Source organism: Dreissena polymorpha, chromosome 13 (genome assembly GCF_020536995.1).
Source record: "Dreissena polymorpha isolate Duluth1 chromosome 13, UMN_Dpol_1.0, whole genome shotgun sequence".
In the NCBI taxonomy this organism is placed as follows: Eukaryota; Metazoa; Mollusca; class Bivalvia; order Myida; family Dreissenidae; genus Dreissena; species Dreissena polymorpha.
The window spans coordinates 61,388,758-61,408,544 of NC_068367.1; the positions used below are offsets into that span (position 1 = coordinate 61,388,758).

General features: G+C 32.7%; 2 protein-coding genes across 25 annotated transcripts in view; one reads left to right on the forward strand and one right to left on the reverse strand.

Moving 5' to 3' along the window:
- Nucleotides 1–10,854, forward strand: part of LOC127855674 (serine/threonine-protein phosphatase 6 regulatory ankyrin repeat subunit A-like) — a 99,007-nt gene extending 88,153 nt beyond the window's left edge. Inside the window, exons 26-27 of the mRNA XM_052391429.1 lie at nt 657–800; nt 2,410–10,854. Coding sequence (XP_052247389.1) covers nt 657–800; nt 2,410–2,492 — 227 coding nt within the window. The 3' untranslated portion in view covers nt 2,493–10,854. The remainder of the gene's footprint in view (nt 1–656; nt 801–2,409) is intronic.
- Nucleotides 10,855–14,306: 3,452 nt separating this feature from the next.
- The window catches only part of LOC127855678 (RNA-binding motif, single-stranded-interacting protein 2-like), a 202,759-nt gene continuing 197,278 nt past the window's right edge, over nt 14,307–19,787 (reverse strand). For all 24 annotated transcript variants that reach the window (XR_008037630.1, XR_008037633.1, XM_052391441.1 and 21 more), the window contains one exon: nt 14,307–19,501. Coding sequence is in view for 20 of the 24 variants with exons in the window: in XM_052391443.1 (XP_052247403.1) it covers nt 19,463–19,501 (39 nt within the window). In the remaining 4 variants the exon portion in view is untranslated. The remainder of the gene's footprint in view (nt 19,502–19,787) is intronic.

A 19,787-nucleotide genomic window follows, 5' to 3' on the forward strand; every position in this document is an offset into this window, starting at 1 on the left:
TATGTATAATCAATTTCCCATGACATTATATGAACCAAGTGATGTGAAAAATGGTCTTATGCGCAGTCTGGTCAGGATCTACCCTGTCCGCAATAAAGGCACACAAAGTTTAGTGGTCTCATTAGCAGACTGAAAACCTTCTGACCATACTGCGCCAATGTGCAGGCTGGTTTTGAGATAATAGTATGCTGGCCCAGCATATGTCATAAGACCCATTTTTGCACACTTCTGATATGATCTTTCAATATCCTGCTCTAATTGGCTTTGCATGCTTAAAGTGAAAGTCATTGACACATCAGTCTGTTTTGATGACTTCATGTGTGTATTATGTGCCAGATTTTTCCATGGCACACTCTGTTATACCATCTTTTAACCCTTTCCCACTTAGAATCAAATTGAAAATGCTATTTAAAAACAGCATAAAACCAGAACAGCCTGTGAGTAACTGGCAGTCTGTTCAGGTTTTATGATGTTTGCTGCTCATCGGTATCTAAGGATTGGAAAGAAGCCTTTAAAACTTGAATCTATTATGGAAGGTCTTCATTTAAATTTAACTTTCTAAGGGACTAAAAACATGTCAAAATACGTATCTAAGTGGTAAAGGGTTGAAACCCTGCTGTAATGTGCTCTGCATGCTTGCTATTCTCCTTTTCTAGGTTACTCTCCGGCGCTAAGTTGTGCGCCAAATGATCGGGTGGCTGACTGCCTGGCTATTATTCTCGCTCACATGTCCTTCGCTCCCTCTATGTCGAGTACTTTCTGCAGGTCAACACATAACGACAATAATAACTCAACCCTAGGTAAGGAAGTAATAATTCAACAGTAGGGATTGTAACAAAAATAATAAATCAACATCAGTTAGGGAACAACATTTATCATTCAATGTTAGGTAAGGAGGTGAATATTGCTATTTGTTTGTGTAGAGTTGTCAATTTTTCATTCAAAATACTTGTTAACTGGAACACTTTAGTAGATTTTCATGAAACATCACTGAAATGATTCTTGGTTAATTCTCATTCTAAGTTGTTCAAATTGTTACTAATAACTCTAGGGATGCAGGTGAAGCAATTAACTGCTACTTTGACATTGTTATTTATGTGTAGAGTTGCACTTAAATTTTTGGAGAGGGGGGGGGGGGGGCAAGGCAGTTTTCCTTAATTGGTGTAGAAAAAGTCTTAACCATTCTTAAAGTAAAATCTCTTAAATCATTCTTTAAAGCGGGTATATACGATTTTTAAATGTGCTGAATTGTAAAATATTGATACAAATATGTTATAATAACACACAATATGCAAGAAAAATGATACATTTAAGACGAATTTCATAAAATACAGCATATACAAATTAGCGCCCCGAGCCGATTGTGACGAAGATAATTCGTAATTATTTTCCTACAATAACAGATGCATTCGTCTTTTTAGTAAGTGTTCGTGTGTCGTATGAATCGATATCGCTCAGGAATTTCAAATGAACCGTTAAACTAAATTTAGATTCACATCGTACATGCATGATATACATGCTGGCAAATTCGGCTGTACAGCCTTTTTCGATTTCAGAATTAAATATCTTGCTTATTTAGCATTTTTCGACACATGTTCTTCTTAACTTTTATTTTAGTTTATATTGAAATATATGTATAATAAGTTTTTTACACATTTTATATTAATTAATAAATATTTGACAAGATCGTATATACCCGCTTTAAATGTTCTCAAATCAAGTAATCACATTTCATGTATTAGAGTTTGGAAATGGTCCTTTTCTTTGTAAAAACAAGTCCCAAGGGGGTACATGGTTGTTTTTTAAATGTTTATATAGAGAACTGTTAATGCTTGCTACCTAGCCAATCTTAAAATAAATGTTATGCCTGCATGAAATTTGCAAGAACATATTTGTTCTTATGTTTTATTTTGGTTTGATTGGAAACTGAGTCTTGCAAGGTCAAAAACTAGGTCAGTGGGTAAGTTAGAATAAAACGTTTTTAACCGTCTAGAATTTATTATTGTTACCCAATTGTTCCAAAACTCGCTCAAAGATGTGTTTGAAAAACATCTTGGCAAAGTTATGAAGTGGATTTTGTGAGGGTCATACATTTTAAGTCACAAGAGCAAATCGAAGAAAAAGCTTGAGATCGCTGAAGTTTCAGAACTTATTAAATATTACAATTCTGCCAATGAATGCTTTAACATTCGTATTACCTTTGCATGTTCTAACATAAGCATGAAAATGTGCAAAGTAATCTATTGTTACATTCTTGACAGGGATTGCATCTGTGTTTCCTTATTATACAACATTCCTATCAATTTAACTGAACTAAAGTGTTTTAACATGTTTGGGCATAATATTTTATTTTCATTTCTGTACATGTATCTTTGATTGAATTTGAGTGCTTTGATGTGTCTACTTTAGGTGGAACTAGAACTCTTGAGATACCCCACAACGATAGTACCAAAGAACAAAGTCTACCAAGCTCAGATTCTGAATTCTACTAAACCCCATCTAGCTTATTTTGCAAGATATATTGTTGTTTTGTAATCTTGTTCACTTTGTATTACACAATTTTTCATAACCAGAGAAGTAAATATATTTTTCTAATGTTGTGTCTAAGTTACTTGGCAAATAATAATGAGTTCAGTTTAAGATTAGAGTATTGTTCAAATTTGTATAATTCTAGTTTCATGGCACTTAAGAACAAATCTTTAGAGGTGCTTGTTTTGCTTGTCTCATGTATATGTGTGTGTGTGTTATTCCAATATAATAATAGGAAGAAGCTGTTAGAATGTACACAGAGGATTAAATTTATATCACACAAAATAAAAACAATATAAATATCAATATTATATTTTTTTGGCTTTTAAATTATAATGAAAACATAATTTATTTTCAATTTCAATTCTAACACTTTCAAAACACTGCTTAACTCAACATGTAGAACTAGTTAATTCTAATGATATCTTGACTGAGCACAGTTTTGACCCATTCCTTATCAACACATATTGCCCTACCAGACTGATTAGAGCACTGGACTACGTATCCGAGAATTGCAGGTTTGATCCCTAGTCGGGCCGCATAGCTTGTGTGGCAATTGGTTATTGGAAACCCTTCCATTGCCTTTTCTATCCTACCTCTGATTCAAGTAGTGGAGTTGTCAGTTACTGATCGCTAACTTAGGAAAAGTGTAAGTTGGTTAATTGACTAGTGTTATATTATTAAAATACTGTTGAAAATGGGGGGGGGGGGGGGGGGGGGGGGAATCCATCTGAACAAAATTACAGGAATGCTTATGGCCAATCATTGTAAACATTATTACAGTAATACTGCCCAACCTCTTTTCAACCTTGACCTAAGTTGAATTGTCCTGAACCAATAGAGGGTATCAGTGTGTATAAAAAACTGTCTCTTGTTCAAAGCAAGATGGGAAATTAAATTATGTTTTATGTCCCCGGTAGGGTGGCATATAGCATTTGCACTGTCTGTCCGTCCTTCCGCCTGTCCGTCCAAAAACTTTAACATTGGCCATAACTTTTGCAATATTGAAGTTAGCAACTTTATATTTGGCATGCATGTGTATCTCATGGAGCTGCACATTTTGAGTGGTGAAAGGTCAATGTCAATGTCATCCTTCAAGGTCAAAGGTACAAAAAACAAATTCAAGGGAAGTAATAAGCTTTAAAGGGAGATAATTATTTGTACCTGCCAAATGATACAAAAAAATAAATCAAAGCGGCGCAGTAGGGGGCATTGTGTTTCTGACAAACACATCTCTTGTTTTTTATAGACTGGACATAGCCGCCAATCCACATTATAAACGGACCATGTAATGAATCACTAGATACGTTCCGTTTTTCTTGCATATATATTTCCAATAGTCTCATGTAATTCAGATTTACAATAACAATTGAATTATTCTCTCCAATCATGACGATATATGTGTTCCATGTGGCCACAGATTAAAATGTATTACCTAAACTGCCATAAAATCAAAGCATCTTATATTTTTCAAGGCTCAAATGAAATTAAGTCATTTCCTTCTCCCAAGGAAACTAAGCAGACATGTCGCATACTTGTTTTACGATAGCAGTGAGAGATAATAAGTTACGGAAGAGAATTTATACAGAGGAAAAAACTTGATAATAAATTTGATATTTTTTCTTGTAAAAAAAAGAGAAAAAGCAGGCTTAACTACTGAAACTCTAGATGGCTAAAAAAGTATTTTGTCGCTGGAAAAACAGCCTCTGTACATTGATGCCTGAATCAAAGGTGTATTTACGGGTTAGCTGTATATATCTTGTAATTCAATTGTTCACAGGAAGGTTTGCCTAATATTTGTATATGTCGTTATTATTGTAGTTGGGACCATGCCACTGATGTTTCATTTCTGTGTTACTCATTAAATGCATTTTGTTTTTAATTGGTATTAACATTCTAAACATTTCTTCTTACTATTCATACAATTATATTGTATACATTTGAACCTGTTATTAAAAATTCTTGTACAACAAAGTAAAAAGTTTTCTTGCCAATATTTCATCAGCTTTCTTGATAACTGTTTAATTCGAAAATTTTAAGCATTTGTTAACTTAATTTCAAGTTAATTATTTATTTTTAAGGGCACCGTTCAATGCTTTATTCATTTGTGATACATGCTTTGTTTAGGCAGCTGATGTGATTCGATTTAATTCAGTGATCACTCTTTCAAAAGAAATACTCACTTTGCATTTCATTTGATTGAATCTGCTTTATAATAATAATAATAATAATCTAATAATTGTAGTAGTAATAAATTGTATACATTTTAAAGAAAAGTATAAATGTGGTTACTGTTTGTAATTCAAGAAAATATAAATAGCATTCAGTGGGAAAGGCATTACTTGTTAGTTTTGAAGAAATAGTTAATATATACATACTGACTTGGTGTGTTCTTAAGAATTTCTGCTGATATTTTAAGTTTCTGTTGTTTTTTTGTAATTACATTATAACAGACAGTACACATGTAATTATTTCTACTTCTTTGTAGTGTTGTTTGTTTATGTACATAAATGAATGTCTTGGCATTACGTTTAGAAAAAAATATATAACATGAAATATTTTTGTTCTATTATATGTGTTATTTGTTACTAGATTTTCTATATAACATGTTAGAGGAATTTAGAGATTTTAATAACAGTTTGTTTCATATAGTTCAATTGTTATATAATTGATAGGATATTTTTTCTAACTATGTCCCCTTGTCTTGAGTACCGTATATGCCATCTGTTTCCAAATGTTGTAGAAAATTAGTTTGCATTATATTAAGGTAGCGCACCTCTAATGATTTCCCGCGATTTCTTCGAAGGTTGAAGAGCCTACTATTAGGTGCCGTAGCCTAGTGGTTAAGGCGATAGACTAGAAATCTTTTGGGATATTCCCGCGCAAGTTCGAATCCTGCCGACGACGTATACTTTTTTGCAACGCGTTTTATTTATTTTCTAACGTAATTTGATTTAATATGGCATATAAGCTATATTTATTGTTAAATGTGTTGCAATTTTTATGCACATTCTTCAATTATTAAAATTAAAACAACGTTATGGCGAAATTGGGTGATTTACTGTTGAAAATACGAGCCATGCATGTTGCATTTTTATTTTTATTTCAAAAAGTAAACGGTAAATCTGTCTATTTCTTGGTATTTTTGCTGTATATAGTGTTTCTATAAAAACTAAGTTTCAAATATGACTTAAATGATACTATTTTGAATTTTATGACACTTTGTTTTTAACCGACCCAATTTTTACTTGGCTGAAATCACTTACATTTCATGGCGCTCTTCCATAGATAAAAATTTGTAAAAAATAAATGTCTGTAAAAGAATACTTATTTCATCTTGTTTAAACTGTAAACACCTTTACAGCATCTGTACACACCAACTGCATGCCCATATTTGGAAATTTGAATGAATAATGGAACTTTTATATACCCCAGGAGTGAAAATAAACTGGACAAAAGCCGAGCGTGGGGGTGGTTTTGAAAAAATCGGTATATTTTTTTAAAAAGCATGGAAAGCCTACCTACCAATTTGCATGTAGTTCAGTGAAATGATGCTGATTAAGAAAATAATTAATTAGATTATATTTGGATATGTGCCCACCTTAATTTTTATTGTGTTTTTACATAGCGAGAACCTAAACAGATTTCAACCCCCCCCCCCCCTGTCTGTCTGTCTGTCGGTCTGTCGATAGACCAGTTCATTTCCAGTCAATAACTCGTCAGTGGATTGACCGATTGGCTTGAGACTTCAATGTTAATTGGCCTTGAACAGTAGATGACCCATATTAAAATTGGGGTCACTAGGTCAAAGGTCAAGGTCACTGTCACAATAAGTGTGAAAATCATTTCCAATCAATAACTCGTCGAAGAATTGACCGATTGGCTTGATACTTCACATGTGCATTAGCCTTGGACAGTAGATGGCCCCTATTGAAATTGGGTTCACTAGGTCAAAGTTCAAAGTAATTGTCACAACTAGTGTGAAAATCGTTTCCGATCATTAACTCGTCAACAAATTGACTGATTGGCTTAGTACTTCACATGTGCATTGGCCTTGGACAGTAGATGATCCTTATTGCAATTGTGGTCACTAGGTCAAAGGTCAAGATCACTGTCTCAATAATCATGAAAATCTTTTCTGATCAAAAACTCTTCAACGGATTGACCAATTCGCTTGATACTTCACATGTGCATTGGCCTTGGACAATAGATGACCACTATTGAAATTCGGTCACTAGCTCAAAGGTCAAGGTAACTGTCACAATAAGTGTCTAATCCTTTCGGATCAATAACACGTCAACGAATTGACCGATTTGCTTTATACTTAACATGTGCATTGTCATTGGACTGTAGATGACCCCTACAGGAATTGGGGTTACTAGGTCACAGGTCAAGGTCACTGTCTGAATAAGTGTCAAAATCGTTTCTGATCAATAATTCGTCAACCAACTGACCGATTGGCTTGATACTTCCCATGCCCATTGGCCTTGGAAATAAGATGACCCCCTTTAAATTGGGGTCACTAGGTCAAAGGTCAAGGTCACTGTCACAATAAGTTTGAAAATCGTTTCCAATCAATAACTCGTCAACAAATTGACTAATTCACATGTGCATTCGCCTTGAACAGTAGATGACCCTTATTGAAATTGGGGTCACTAGTTCAAAGCCCTCTTTGGGGGTGGGGGGCATATGTCTCCGACCACAGAACTCTTGTATTTGATAGCTTAATAGCAGTGTTTTCTTTAGTGAAGTTCTTTTCAATTTAAAAACTGAAGGGAGATTTTTAAAAAGTTAGTTTTTCAAAGTGGACTTTTTTTTAATTCACATGTTTATTAATTCATGCACTATACTTATAGCTTTTGTGTGAATTGGAACTATGAACAAGAGGCTCTTTTAAAAGTAACGTCCAAAGTCTGCTGTATTCTGTTCATTCTAAAATATTGGACTGTTCTGTTAACATTATTGTTTACCAAAAGTCATGATCTGTTTTGCATACTTTGTTTCAACCCTAGAACATTTTACAATTTTAGATCTCCATTTTTTTCTTTTCAAGATGGCGGCATCATGTTTGTGGGGGCGGGGGAAAGAAAATCCTTATTTCATTAAGGAAAAACTCAATTGACCAATCAAAAGTGCTGAAACTCATACAGGTTTTAAATATTGTATGCATCTTCTGGGTTTAGCCACTGATAATGCTAACAATCACAAGAGAAACATACCTTAACAGTTGAATGTTTATTTCTTGTGCAAACTGACATTGGCCAAGCTATGGGAAAACAGGGCTGAAGGTATGTGTGTAATGTGTCGTCCCAGATTTCTTGTGCAAACTGACATTGGCCAAGCTATGGGAAATCAGGGCTGAAGGTATGTGTGTAATGTGTCGTCCCAGATTTCTTGTGCAAACTGACATTGGCCAAGCTATGGGAAAACAGGGCTGATGGTATGTGTGTAATGTGTCGTCCCAGATTTCTTGTGCAAACTGACATTGGCCAAGCTATGGGATAACAGGGCTGAAGGTATGTGTGTAATATGTCGTCCCAGGTTAGGCTTTGCAGTCCGCGCAGGCTTATTAGGAACGGTGCTTTCTGCCTGAACTTGATTTCCTTTAAAGAGACCTTTTCACGTTATCATACATTGACACAAATATTTTTTTTTTCAGATTTACCTTGTTTTGTAGTTTAATGTTTTTACTAGGAAACTGTAATACTGAACATTTACCATGCTCTTAATTATCCATTATATGCATCTTTTGACAATTAGAAACCAAAACATTGCAAAGATTTACAAACGGGAAACGATTGTATAATTTGGAAAGTTCTAGTGTTATAAGTATATTTTGTGACATTACTAGGATTGCTTCTATTAGGAATGGAATACATGGAGTGTTATGTAAGCAGGATGGCTGAGTGGTTTCAGCGCTAGACTTTTACTTCAAGGGTCAGTTGTTCAAGCCCGGGTGTAGATTCCTTTTTTCTTTTTTTAATTTAATTTTATTTTTTATTCTGAAATCTTTTAGTTTGGATGTTTACATTTATCAATTTAAAGCATTTTATGACACATTTCCAAACTTGCAAATACTGTCGAAAGGTCCCTTAAAGAAAAGATTTCCTTAAAAAACAGAAAATTGCATGAAAGCGGACAGTTTTGCCCAGATTAGCCTGTGCGGGTTGTGCAGGCGAATCTGGGACGACACTTTATGGTCATGCATTAAGCCCAGTTTTCCCAGATCAAGGCTCATATACAATGTGTGTTTTCACTGATATTGTGTTGGCTATTGTTAGGTTGGCTAAGATTGCATTGTATAATAGACCGGTGTGGACATGATATTAAAATTAGCAGCATTTTCTAATTGAACATTCCATGCTTGGTTATTTATAATTTGTATTGAGTTTCTTAATAAATCTTTTGATTATATGATATCCTGTCATGATTATGTACTCATTCTAAATTCAAATACAAACAGCAATTACCAGCTACAAGCATTTTCTGTGTGTGTGTGTCATAGAACATGTACCGGTATGGGCCATAATCCTTGTGTTTGTCATAGCCCTTTTCCACTCAGAAGCAAAGTGGAAATCCATATTTCAAAGAAAAAACCTGGACAATAATGACCTTAAGGATGCTTTGTAAAACATAACGTAAAGTTCATTATCTTCATGTACAAATCTGGTGAGGTTTTTTACTGAAGTTTGTTTTGAAAATTAAATTTTGGACATTTTTATCTTTTACCATATTAATGACATTCCACCCTGTCTATATAATAAGTTTGTAAAGGACTATACTCAGCAATATCAAACGGGTAATGATTTAATTATGATAAACAAACTGTATTTTAGGAGATTTCCATTTGCTGATAGGGTTCTTTACCGGTATATTGATTACAAGTATACAGTTCAGAGGTATGTTTGTTCAAAATGTAAATGACCATTACATTTTTGAAAAGATACTTTTTGGGAGTATTTACACTCATTACAATTATTTATGTGTAGATGTATTGACATATTACATGCAAATTTGAAAAAAAAAAGTTATATTTATATTTAATTCTCCGATCTCCATGCAGAGTTGTTGTTCCATGCTGTCGCATACAATCGACTTTGCCATCACAAGAAAATCCTACCAGATCTGGAAGGATTTTGTTTTTGTTTTACTAGTATGTTATGAAAAGTAGTTATGAAAAGTAGTATCATTTTCTTTAATATTTTGAAAATAGTATATAAGTTTAGGTTCATAATAAAACGTAAAAGACCGAAAATACATAAAGTAAAAATAACGGGAAAATTATTGTACCATATTGCTGGGCTATCATCATGTGGTTGGTTATAACGGCAGGGATTTGATCCAGCTATGCTGGTTTCAATCAAAATTCTGCGCGGAGGTTGTTAATTCTCAAGATACCTTTTTAGTCGCAAAATAGTTTTTTTCACGGTACAGATGCTTGCTTGATATTTTAGATTTAACTACACTTAATAAACAATGCATACCTTGAACAACTGTGTTTTTGTAATTCATGTTGTCTATTATTTGGCAATTTCAGTGTTTGCTGCCTTACGTCAGGGTATGATCATGTTGAAGTAGGATTTTGCCATGCATGTATTTCTCATATTACTTTGTATAAAAATCGCTATTATTAATATGCATTGTCAATAATGATAAGACCTTAAAAGTGTTTTCCTACTCAAATATATTTTGCACCTGTCCATCTATGAAATAATATTCTGTACTCTTTCTTTAAATGAACTCAAAAATAACAGTCATAATGTTATGCTTACTGTTTACTTTCTGCTTTAATTTGTGCATAATTGGTACATTCAAAAATAAATATTACTTGGAGAGAATATAAACAAAAAAATACATTACCTGGTAAAAGATGTTATTTGACGTAAAACCAGTTGTTATGCTATTGTATTTGTGAACTAGGATAAAACCTTGTGAAAACACCAAAGATGCCTTGTACGTCTTAAATAGTTTTTAGTGGTTATTGTTTTTGGTATTGACATTTGTTTTCAGTTGGTTATGGATTTGTTCACAAATTTTGAACATTTTCATTGTGCCACAGATGAAATACCTTGAAGTATAATGTTATAAAAGAATTATTAAATAAGAAATATATTTTAAAGTTAATCATGTTCATTGCATGTGAGTCTGTTAATTTGATAAAAATGATCAGATGTTAAAGAGTTAGCACAGCTTTACTATAAATATATGTATTTTGATATGGAATGCATGTTGACAATTGTGCTGACACGTTACATGGATTTTTAATTTTCACAATTTCCGTCATTGTATGTTTATAATAGATGTATTAAAGTATAGAATGTCTTGTATGAGTGTTAATTAAATTTACTGAACTTGAATAGAAATGACAGAGTTATAAGACATGACATATGGACTGATGGGACATGACATATGGACTGATGGGACAGGACATATGGACTGATGGGACATGACATATGGACTGATGGGTCATGACAGACGCAAGAGACTGACTTGACATTTGGACTTGCTTGACTTTCAAATCGAGTCAGAAATGTCAAATCATTGTGTATTGCCAGTCACGTCTCATCTTCTGGTCAGACTGACAATAATTGACTGACTGGATGAGACGGACTGGATGAGGCGTACATGATTTCCTAAACTTAACCTTTAAACCTTTTTTAAAAATAGTTTGTGTCATCATGATTGGCCGGTTTCATATGTTATGGCATGACTATTGACCGGTTTCATATTTTATGTCATGTCCTTTGACTGGTTTAATATTTTTACGCCATGACTTTTGACCTGTTTTATATTTTCACATAATGCCTTTTGACCGGTTTCATATTGTACATCATGCCTATTGATCGGTTTCATAGTTTATGTGATGACTATTGACCAGTTTTTATATTTTCACATCATGCCCATTGACTGATTTCATATTTTACGTAATGGCCATTCACTGGTAACATATTTTATGTCGTGCATATGACTGGTATCACATTTTACGTCATGCCTATTGAATGGTTTCATATTTTATGTCATGACTATCGACCAGTGTATATATTTTACATCATGACTTGACCGATTTTATATGTTACGTCATGGCTATTGACGTATTTTATGTCATGACTATTGACCAGTTGCATATATTGAGTCACGACTATTGACCGTTTTCAAAATTTACATCATGCCTATTGATGGTTTTCATATTTACGTCCCGACTATTGACAGTTTCCATAATTTATGTCATGCCTATTGACAGTTTTCCTAGTTTATGTCATGTTCATTGACTGGTAACATATCTTTAGTAATTACTTTTGACTGGTTTCATAATTTATGTCATGATTATTGACCGGTTTTATTGTTTACGTCATGATATTTGACCATGATTTTATTATATTATTTGTTTCAGGACTAATGACCGGTTTCATATTTTACGGCATGACTGTTGACAGTTTCTAAAGTTTATGTAATGCCTGTTTGATCCTTGTCATATTTTATGTCATGCCTATAGAATGGTTTAATATTATATGTCATGACTATTGACAAGTTTCATACTATTATGCCAATATTATTGATCGGTTTCATCAATTAAGCCATGACCATTGATCCTTTTCAAAATTTACGTCATGACTATGGACCATGTTCATATTTTATGTCATGCCTATTCACTGGTTTAATATCATGACTATTAAACGGTTTCATTTTTTACGGCATGACTATTGACCAGGGTCATATTTCATCTCATACCTTTTGACTGGTTTAATATTTTTACGCCACGACTATTGACCGGTTTCATATTTAACGTCATGACTATTGACTGGTTTAATATTTTACGTCATGACTATTGACCATTATTTTTTTTATGTCATGACCTTTGACCATTTCCATATTTGTACGTCATGCCTATTGACTGGTTTAATATCATGACTATTGACCAGTTTAATATTTTACGTCATGACAATTGACCTGTTTCTTATTCAACGTCATGGCTCTTGACCAATTATAATTTGTGTCATGCCTATTGACTGGTTTCATATTTTACATCATGCTCATTGACCGATTTTATGTCATTACTATTGACCGGTTCCATATTTTACATAATGCCTATTAACTGATTTCATATTTAATGGCATGACTATTGACCAGTTTCACATTTTGTGTCATGACTACTGACCGTTTTCAATATTCACATCATAAAAATTGACCTGTTTCATATATTGCATCATGACTACTGACCGTTTTCAAAATTCAAATCATGACAATTGACCTGTTTCATATTTTATGTCATGACTATTGACCAGTTTCATATTTTACATCATGACTATTTACTAATTATGCAATGTGTCATGCCTATTGACTGGTTTAATATTTTGTCATAATTATTGATCGGTTTATGATTTTACGCCTTGAATATTTACAAATTCTATAATTTGTGTCATGCCCATTTGACCAGTTTCATATTTTACGGCATGACTTTTGACAATTTTCATATTTTAAGTCATGACTATGGGCCGGTTTCATATTTTACATTATGACTATTGACCGGTTTAATATTTTACATCATGACTTTTGACCGATTTCATAATTTGAGTCATGCCTATTGACCTATTTCTTATTTTATGTCATTACAATTGACCAGTTCCATATTTTGAGTCATGACTATTGAGTTTTCAAAATTTATGACTATTTACCGGTTACATATTTAACTCCATGACTTTTGACTGGTTTCATATTTTACATCACTACTTTGAATGTTTCCGTCAGTCATTAACAGTCGGTATGTCATGAATAAAGTCAGTTAGTCATTAACAGAGTTTAAGTCAGTCATGAACAGAGTCAGTCAGTCAGTCATGAACAGTCAGAGAGTCATGAACAGAGTCAGTCAGTCATGAACAGAGTCAATCCTGAACAGACGGTTATAAACAGAGTCAGTCAGCTGACGTGTCAATAGTCCGAATTATTCCGGACAATCGGATTTGAGCCGTCCAGGGTCGATTTTGAGATCAATGTAAATCCGATGAGTTTTTAAGGGTATGTGGTTTGTGTATGGGCAAAGTCGTTCGAGTGAGCGATAATTTGAGAACTAAGCTTCCTCTGCATTCTGGATCAACCCCCGGACATGAACGGTAATTGACGAAACCTCTCATCTACTTTCCGAAAATCTTACAATTCTACGAAATGTTACAAATGTCCGCCAGCTTTAAAGTTTAATTGATTACCTACGTAAAGCACTGACTGCAATATAATATTGTAAAACATTATGTTAACCAAATTATATAATGCTTGCGTATTTGCTCGGCTACTGGTTATCGTTTTTTGAAGTCAAACGATATGCATATTTTATTTTATGTGCAAAAGACGTATCTTGATATGCTTTCGGATAGTCTTTTGGATACAGTATTTTTTCGTTGATTTTAATTTATTTTTGACGTTCTTTATAACATCAATATAAAATGACAAGTACACATGCATTGTTACGGAAGGTCTTGTTTATTATAGTTTGCTTTGTTCTCACCAGAAATTGCAACATAGACTTTAGAAAAGATTAATAAGCTAGATCTCGTAGAGGGGGGCGGGGTCTGCCCTTGCTACCCGTTGGGGACCTACAGCCTCAGACTCTCGGCTAAATTTTCCGGATTTCAAACTTGGGACAATTGACACACTCCGACTCAGTTATAAACAGTCAGTCATGAACAGTCAGTCAGTCCTGAACAATCATGGATATCATGTTGAATGACGTAACAAAATGTTCAAAACTAAAAAGTGAAGGGCAAAATACAACCAGAAAACCAAGATAATTTCAGCAATTCATTTACTCCAGAATGATGTTCACAATTACAATTCCAATGACAAAAAGGTTCCTTGATGAAAATACATTTGTACAAACTCTCTCATACACATTCAACATGTCTAAATATAAGCAGAAAATGTCAAATAAACACCATTTGACATCCGTAACCTCTGTCTTATACAAGTCCATAGAAGACAGCAATAACATAAACACTTAAAACAAGTTAATAGTAGAACAGTATATATTTTTTTTAAGTTTTAAGGCATTCTTCAACGGCAACAATTTATTGTTGAACCACCACTGTTCTGTACACACATATTGGGCCATTTAAAATCAGTCTTTTCAATATTTTTCATTAGGGAACGAAAAAACTGAACAATGTGTTTGAAACCATTAAAACCAAGATACCAGGTCATTTTGATACCAGATTACGTCATTATAAGTACCTCAAACTTGTTCTTGTATATAACTATTATGGTATTGCACAAACAAAAAATCTGGAAAACAGAAGAAATTGTGTCAGGTAGATTGGTTGCTAAGGTAATAAAAAATGACAATATTTACACACAAAAAATCGTCAAAAAGTACAAATGCATATTAAAAGAATGCATCATATGTAAAATGGTTACAGGGAAGGAAAATGTCCTTGGATAAAATCTAAATTAAAAAAAATATTTTTTTAAAGGTTTCTTAAAAGTTTATATTCCAATAATGTAAGCTACAAACAGTACATATACAGTGATTACATTGGCAATGTCTACCTTTGGAATACCATATCAACTTTTATATTTTAGTAAAACTGCGACCTTACAGATTTTCAAAGCACAATAGACTTATGTAAGTTTAAATGGTTGTAATTAGTTAAAACATTTCTAAACAGACATGTATCCAAAACAAGTACAGCTGTAACAAGAAATAACAATTCTGAATAGCAATCCAATAATTCAGTGGTAAAAATATAAAGAAAACAGTTACGTATCAGAAGACAGTTAAAAAGTATTGCTGTTTATTATTGGAAGACAATACTATTGATCTACAGGCCTCAGCAGTACAATATCGTGCATAATGTTTATAAAATATGCAAATTACGAACGCAGTTTGATTTTGCAGGTGTTTCCACTCCTGATAAAATGCATAACACAGTTCCAGAGAATCTATGAGCTTCTACAAAATCAGAAATGGATTTCAAAAGAGTTATTTAGTTTAATTATTTAGTTAAGTCATCGCACCATTTTCAGGGATAATTGAATTCAAACAAGGTAAAGCAAAAAAAAACTTTACTTTATATGCCGATTTGTTTCAAGACAAAATTGTGCTTAGGCATACTTTTACTGGCCTTACATCTGTGAAGACCAAAGATCACAATCTGAAAACAAAATAAACATGACAACATGACTTGACACTGAAAAGTTAAGTTCAAAATCTGGAGTCTTAAGTTTAAAACCTGAAGAATCAGTTCAAAGTCTGAGGACTATCGGCCTGTTCAGATGATGCAGATTTGCCCAACTGGTACCAAAGGCAGACACATTCCAGGAAGGGGTGTTGCACACGATACACAAAAGGTGATGAGTAATGTATGGTATGTGTCTACAACGGTTCCAGGAAGGTGTGAAAAAAAACAGAAAGTGAGGTTTTACTGAGGGGGAAAACTGAGTATTTTGAATTAAAAAAATCCTTTTCTTTCTAAATGATCCATATCACAGCTTGTTCTTTGTTCAAACTTTGTACAAAGTACACGATATACGCTAATAAGGTTACATGGGTTGTAGTGTCCGTTAAAAACCTAAATCTAACATTGATTATACTCAATAGCACCTGGTTCAGAAATTAATATTGAAAAAAAAAGCAAAATATTGTAAATGCTCAGCTACAATGCATGTGGGTTACACATACGCCTTTCCTATACAGATTAGAAAAAGCAATTCGAACTTAGAATTGCGAGAAAGCATTTTACCATCTGTTTTCTGCCAATAAATATGTTAAAATAATTTACAGTACACTCTTTGAACTATATATATTAATAATAAAAATATAAATTAGGATATAAATTAAAAAACACTAAAGGCAAAAAATAGATAAAATATATATTTAAAATTACAAATTAAAAACATATACATAACTACTTTCAATAAAAACTATTAGATTTGTAAAACTTAACAAACCTATGTACATAAAAGTGGCTATTATATTCAACACTAAACCCAGATGGAAAAATGCTTTCAGCAAATCAAGTGCAAACCCCTTCTTATCACACATAATAACATGTGGGTACTTGATTAATATATAGCTTTTAACACCAAAACAATACCAAAATCATGAAACATTATTTAAAATGACACAAGAAACTGGTGTGCCTGAGTTAGTAACATTCGTCGTGGAATAAATACTCTTGGCTGTTTAATATCTTGGTAGATATAAATATATTTATATGAAATACTATTATCCATGTATTGCAAATTCAGTTAACTAAAAGTAATCTTTAACAATATATAGTCAAGAAAACATACAATTTGATTTTGATTTGATTATTTTGTGTGTGTATTGACCTCAGTTACAACAGTTTCTCTGTCATTTCTTGTAAAAACTGGCACAATTGCAAATTGAACATGCGATAATGACCAAAACCGACACTGACACATTCTCACATTCACACTGAACTTCGCTTTTGCTGACAACACAAGAAATATGAAAATAAACTTGCGAAGAAAAAAGCCAAGAACTCTGAAAAAACAAAAAGCACCAATTTTTTTAAATGAAGGTCAGGTCTGAACAAAACTCTTAACAATACACATTTGAAAGTCATAGTTATTCTGCTTTTTTGCAAAACTTTCATTTGTTTATCACTTTTCACGCTTTTCTTTATTTTCTCTTTGGGTACAATATGCCTTTTCCTGATTAAGTTTCCGTAAGTCTGCATATTTAACATAGACATAGTCACATCAAGTGTAACTTACAAACAAAAATAACAAAATAGTTGATCCCTTATCCAACAAATGCAACATGTAAATAAAAAAAAAAAAAATGTAAAGGACGATTCCACTCACACTATAAAATAATTAAGCTGGAATGAACAAAAGCAAGTTTCCCTCTTGGTAAAAAAACAGAATTTGAACCTCAGATAAGTTAATGATACAGTCAAACTTTATGCTGAACCCACCTCTTTGTAAGAATTTTTGAGGCAGTTTAAATTCGCACATCTTTTTTGAATCAAGTATATCTAAGGAACAACAGAATGGACCGTGAAATTCAAGAAAATAGCTCTGTGAAATCAGACAAGAGTGCCGTCAAATCGTGGAGCATTTTGCCTAAAACTGATTGATACATCATTAACTTTGGTCTCATAAAGTCTATATATCTATCAAAACTTGTGTGCAACACGTTATCACTAATTTGCTCATTGTTCACTGTTTCTTCATTTTGACTGTATCCATTGTCACAAACATGAACAAATATTTGAAGATGGTGTAATTAATCAAATGAATGAGCACTTTTAGACACATTTGCTTTAGAAGTAAAGAAACAAACGACTAAAGAAATTGTAAAATTACTCCACATTCATTTTTCCCAACACAATTGAATAAATTCATTTACTCGTTTAAACATTATGTACACAAAAAGTATTAATCATGAAAAGGCAAAATTCTTTTAAAGGCAGTCATCAAAAATAATGAAATAATGAACAAATATTTACAGGGTGATTGTTTCATATATTAAATTGAATTCATTCACGTACGTACACACACAAACACTCAAAACATAAAGCACTATTTTCAATTGGAAAAGAACCCCAGCAACAAACTTTTTTTATTTGACAACATGATGAGATGCTACAAAAAATGACTTACTTTTTGCAACAGTTCAAATGAAAATGAATAAAAATAAGAAAACCTAATTACTGCACTATTCAATTTTGCTGTTTTATTTTGTTTTAAACATTTAAAGAGATAACTCAATAACATGACTTAAGACACTTCTGCCATCAATACAAAGTTTGTGCGTTTATACACACTCTGCCACTTCCAATCCTTAATATCAAATAATCCCATTTATTTAAGATTAAATCCCATTCTTTCATGAAATCATCCCGTTTTTGTGTGCTGTTATTATCCCTTTAAATTTGAATAACATGATAAAGAAAGAAAATTATTCACGTTTTTGTATCATGTTAAAGGCAAAATTAGGTTTTCCAAAAAGAGTCATCAAAACAAACATAGTTCACACAAAAACATCTATACTAAATGACACTAGGATCTACTTAAAAAAATATGTACAACAATTTATGTCTATAACAATTTAGACTTTGGGTTTTCGACAAATCACCAGGTATGTACACATCAAAACCAGTGCATACAATTACTTAAACTGTAATGTAAACATATCAATTCACAAAACAACAGTATGCATTTAACAGTTTTTTGCATATTTGTATGTGATCAATATCTTGTCCATTTCAAGTCAATCTTTTACAAACATCTTTCTTTTACAATCACCAAATTAAACAAAATTCAATTTCAAAACGACAAGCTAATATGAACTATTTCTAGGTAGTGCTGTAGGACAAAACTTGTCACGGGAATTCCCTGTAAATTATTTCAAAATAATAGTCAATGTAAGTTGCGAAAATTGTTATTTTAGGGCAAGTCAATGTTACTATTGGTAAAACTACATGTAGTCTAAAGAGTTTTATGAGCTTTTTGAGGTACTTATTTCATAATCTCATACAGTTCAAATTGTACAGTTTGGATAAAAACAGTTGCCTAAAGCTATTTCATTTTGTAAGTTGCATATCTACATTAACACTAATCATCAAACATAAGTATGAAAAATTAAACAATACAAAAATAAAAAATAAGACAAAAAATTGTAATCATAAATCAGCAGAAACAAAAATCAAATAGATAAAACATGAAAGAAAACATTTTACAAAACAGTTCCAGGATAAACCACTGTCAAAATATTAAACAAACAAAATGAAATTGTAACACCACCCTAAACCAATCCTATCTAATTTAAATTCAAATCATCCAATCAGATCAAGTCTTTCTTGCAAAACCATAATCTACCCAATCAAAATCTGTCTGACAGCAGCAACATCCAATCAGATGAGAGTAAGTTGATCATGTGACGTGGTGAGTAGCTGGCTCTTTGTTAGCCTCCATATCACATCGGAAATGTTCTTTTTAAACTAAGATGGTTGGACTGAAATTAAAAAAATCAAGATTTTGGATACACCTCATGACACACAGTCCAAAAATAGTATATATTTTTTAAACATATATGCCTCTCCCCCACCCCAACCCCACCCCCAGCATGACAAACATACCACTTTATATCATCCAAAGAATTCTCTTGATATTGTTCCAAAGCCAATATCATGATATAATTCCGAATGAATTTTCTTTTAACCTGATGACCTAAAAATCAAAATAATTAAGACAGCTTTCTTTCCACCAAAATAACCACTACATCACTTTACATGATCCGT